Here is a 4,823-nt window from a genome sequence, read left to right as displayed (position 1 = left end):
GAGTGCTTCTCCCCTGACTCCTTACTAATTAGCGAGGATGCCAATTACATAGAAAAAACTAGTGAATGTTTCCATTATTCTGAAACAAATCGTTTGCTGATATACAACTACATTAAAATAAACTTTTTTTTTGCTTAAACTGGAAATTTTTAGGAAAAAATGATGTTTCTGATGACAGCTGCATTACAAATCACTTTTATTCTTTTTGGTTTGGAGCAGGGGACTCTTGATAATTTGCCTTGTATTCCTTCCAGTGATTACTGAGACCGTAAGACCAAAGCTGGAGTTTCTCATCATAAGCCCAATCATCATTCTCTTTTCCTTTCACAAAATGAAGTACCTTCCTGAAATTTCACATGCCACATCCCATCCCAGAATAGTGTTTGCCAAAGATGCATAGTAAAAATCAAAGACCTAAAATCCAGTGCAATAGGGTTTTGGGGGTGTCAGACTCCACTGAAACACAATCTTAACTTTAACTCTCCCTTCAAAAATATATATTTCTCTTACAAACATGAGATGGCTCAGACTCCTACAACTTTCACCCTTACAAGGAATTCAGAAGTTGCTTGGACTTTGGCATCTGTGTTTCCCAAACATACTTTTATTGTGAAGAATCACTGGGAAGCATTTACTAAATGATCCCAGACAATCTGCTGGACAATACACTATTTTTTTAAATGTTAATTTATAGCTTGGATTGGGTGCTAGCAAAATGTTAGTGGAAAACTAACCATTTCTTGGTTTTCCTTGCAAGACTAAGCTTATTTCTCTTTGTTTCCCTGCTTTCCTGTGCACTGCAGCACCCAGTCGTTATACTTATACATTTATAATTATATATAAAATTATACATTATTACTTGGAGGCTTCAATGTATTAACACACTGAACCAACATATATATCACTGTTATCCAGTGATAGCAGTCTCTGCCCAAGAGAGATTACAATCATGTGAGTACTTTAACCTTGAATGGCTTATTAGTTGCAGTAGGAGTATAAGTACTAGTGTGTCCAGTTTGGCAGAAGAGGGGGAAAAAAGCAAGAGCTCTTGGTCTGAAATACATCCATTGCTGTCATAGGAGATGTATGTTATCTAATGATTTACTCCAAGGGAATTAAACAGAGGGAACTGTCTGCTGGTCCAATTATCACTACAACTGGATTTCTAAGCCAATGTTTTCCTTCTCTCCAGATGGTAAAAAGCAGTGTGAATTCCAGGCTAGACTTCTGATCATTCTCTAAAATAAGCCATGGTAAAGGTTTTATTAAAAAAAAAAATTACAGTGTGCGAGGCAGTCTGCTTTGTAACTGTCACATGCTGCCACTTGCCTTGGACATCTTAGCAGATAGATGACAGCTTTAGTCAGCATGAAGACCCACTTTCCCTCCCAGTGATGGGCTCTAGAACGAAGCTAGAGCCCATTCGTCTACAGAAGTCAGGTCTATTGATGCCTGATCTGGGAATAAACAGAGGACCTCACTCTCCAGCTGCTATTCCATATTTCCATAAGCTTTTCACTCACTCAAAAAAGCAGGGTTTAGATCAACTAAAACAGCAACTGTGTTCTTTCTGTCTCCATCTCTGTGATTTGGACATATTTACTCTGACCCCACTCAGTTAAAAAGTGTATGACAGTAAAATATAGTTACGTTTATACAGAGTTACACATGGGCTGATAAACTCTACTAATCAGCACCAACTGGCTATAGCACTTCTGGTTCAGGAACTAGTGCAAGGTATTCTACATTGCACCACTTTGCTGTATAGCCATGCCCTAAGTAACACTGGCCAACTGCAGAGAAGCCTGTAAGAACAATTAAGGACAACTCTACCTTAAAAGTTTTAGACAAAATCTCAGCAGTTCCTTCTGGATGTTATAAATGGAGCTGGTAGTGCTATCAGTAGTTAAAGTTGCCTGATACCTTTATTATAAGAACCTTTTTCCAGTAGCTTATAAAACTTCCTTACACTTACGTTAAGCCTCAAATTTTCCATGACTCTGGCTGATTACTTTTTTTTTTAACAGTTCAGCTGTTTCTGCAAATTAATTGACATAATCATACACTTTTTTGCTCATAATAAAAAAATCCCAGTAGCTCTTCTTTTTTTTTTTTTTAATGAGAAGCTTGCTCATCTCTGTGCTCTAATTTTTGGTGAGGGAGTTGCCTTTACATCAGGGATGTAACTTGAGTTGTTCCTGTGAAAATCTATGGCCACTGAAAAATCTTGGGTTGTACATGCTCAGTCAAGAATGGTTAGAGTTTGGTAGCCAAATTATCCACCACTTGTATGGGGCATAATAAAGCCCAGGGCTGCAGGGGCTGAGCAGGATTTTCTATTTAACTGCTGCTTCCTGCAGCCAGGACCTGCTTTGATGTCAGGTACCGGCACTGACAGCAAGGAGACTTGTTGTCTAAGGTCTCGATGACTGACCCTGCTGCTACACAGGCAGTGTACAGAAGGAGGACAAAGAAGCCTGACTGAAATGCTAAAGGATAAAGATGCAGGCTCTGGAGAAAAAGAAAGATGGAGAGAATAGACTGGGTGATGCATCTGGGGTGGGAAACTAGGACAGGCAGCTGGGAACCAAGAGCATACAGCCAAGAGAGGGACTGGGAAGCAAAAGCAGAAAAGCAGTGTTGGGGGAGAAGGGATACAGATTGCCTAGGAAGCTAGAAGCAGCCAGAAGAAAATGTAATGACTGCCAAAGAGACTGGGAAAGTGGCCTGGAAGGAGAATGGAACTGACAGTGTGTGTGGAGGAAAGACATGCATTCGAATAGGGAGCCCAACAGAGAAACTGCAATTAGGTGGCAAGGAGACTGCAACGGGGATAGGTTGGGTGGACATAAGCAGAAAGGGCCATAAAGAAACAGAGACAGAAGGCAGGCAGTCTGTGACCACCTGAACATACTTCTCTCCGGAATCTGGAATTGAAACCACAAGTGGTAATTGCAACATTGCTCTGCTGTTAAGAAATAGCAATGAAATTTACAGGTGAAGAGTATAATTTCCTTCTGCTGCCAGCCCCATAGGGATGGCAACTTATCACTGCTAGCAGTTACTCAGTTAGCTCAAGTGGCAGATGTCTGTTCAGTGGTTCCAAAAGTTCCAATCCTGCCAATGCCCACATCACTGCTGATACAATGACACAAAATGTAATTTGTTTTTTCAATTTTTTTAGAAATTACACAGACACATGCACTAAGTCTTATGTTAAAAGGTCTGTATTACAGTGACAATGTCAGTCACCCAGAACTTAGAAAATACACTTCCTAATTTTTCAGTCCTTTGACACTGCAATATTTTTTATAACAGTCTTCAAATACCTGAAGGGTGGTAATAGAGGGGATGGAGAAGAGTTTTTCTGTCTGCCCATAGGGGACAGGACTAGGAACAATGGATTCAAGCTGCAGCAGAGGAAATTTAGGTTGGAGATTAGAAGGAACTTTCTGACTATGAGGTTGGTCAAGTTACCTAGAACAGGTTACCCACAGAAGCTGTGAATCTCCGTCCCTGGTACTTTTCAAGAGCACTGGGATACTTGATACAGATACTTGGCTGGAATGATCCTGCCTTGAGCAAAGGGCTGGATTAGATGATGTTGCAAGGTCCCTTCCAGCCATACTTCCCTATGGTCCTATGAACCTTAATAATACTCTGTTTACTCTGTTAACAAAGAGAGTCTATGTGTGTCTGTAACTTTCAAGGTGCCTGATTTAAAAGATTAATGATACATAAAAATACAATTCAACCCCCTTATAAAACTAAACCCCAGTCCACTGCTACATCATTATGAAAAATAGGGTCTTCTGACTGGGATAGTTAAAAGCAGGGTGCTGCTATTAACTGATTGTTCTATGCTGTTTTTGAAGACATCAGCCTACTTCCTCCAGGTTGTGGGAATTCTTCTTAGCCTACAAAATCTCCCACAGCTATCCAGTATTCTAGCTTCCTTGTCATCTTTCAACAGTTCAAGAACAAACTTTTCATAACTAAGCCCAGCACTGTTTATAAGGAACTGCTCAGACACAAAGCTCAATATTTTGTGCTTTAAATGTGAAAAAATGTAACATTTTCTTGAGGAGCTATGGGGGCACCTGCCATTGGGTTACACAGGGCCCTGGACGCAGTTAGGAGTTACATGGATTTTTGCAGTGCTTAAAGCTTGTTTTATTACCTGTGGCTCCTTGTCATGTTTGCTGGGATCCTTCTCATAGCTTTCTGCGTAGATTCTGATGGTACCTCGCACACTACTAGATGCACTGAGTCTGAAGATGAGCCTGGAAGCATCTGAGAAAATAATTCGCAGCCCCTGTGGAACAGAACACATGAACGTCAGCCGTGACTTAAAAAAATTGTAGCCCATTGCTTAGAAACATGATCTGGGTTCCTGGCTCTTGCTGTTTTGTAACTTAAACCAATTCAGTGAATCATTCTACAAGTCAGTTTCCCTAGAGTACGGTAGGAACGAAAACACTTCCTTTATTCCACACTTTAGAGCAAGAACCTTCTCACTGCATGAATGTCTAGTGCTGAACCCAATGGAAATCTGATGTCCACTGAGTCGTATAAGTGCTACAGAAAATTTTGTACTGCTAATATAAAAAATGAAGCAATGTAAAAGCTTTACTGGTGTCTTTCTGTTCCAGCTGCCTTGCTATTGCTGAAATTCTGTTATGTCCCACCCTGCCACTGCAATCAAAAGGGTAGCAAGATGTATAATACAGGTTCCCCTCACTGACCACTGGGGTTAGGTTCCTGAAAGCTCCCATGGTTGGCAAAACTGTGGCTGGCAAGACAAAAGGCTTATGGGAAAAATG

At 40.6% G+C, this 4,823-nt stretch overlaps 1 protein-coding gene across 1 annotated transcript in view; it reads right to left on the bottom strand.

The window, feature by feature from the left end:
* PGM5 (phosphoglucomutase 5) overlaps nt 1-4,823 on the bottom strand; it is a 201,287-nt gene that overhangs the window by 29,321 nt on the left and 167,143 nt on the right. Inside the window, exon 10 of the mRNA XM_019517663.1 lies at nt 4,181-4,315. Within this exon, the coding sequence (XP_019373208.1) occupies nt 4,181-4,315 (135 nt within the window). The remainder of the gene's footprint in view (nt 1-4,180; nt 4,316-4,823) is intronic.

This window comes from Gavialis gangeticus, unplaced genomic scaffold, assembly GCF_001723915.1.
Source record: "Gavialis gangeticus isolate Ggan-Ray unplaced genomic scaffold, GavGan_comp1, whole genome shotgun sequence".
Classification (NCBI taxonomy): Eukaryota; Metazoa; Chordata; order Crocodylia; family Gavialidae; genus Gavialis; species Gavialis gangeticus.
The sequence above is the reverse complement of the archived record's forward strand: the minus strand, read 5'-3'. Positions and strand labels throughout refer to the sequence as shown.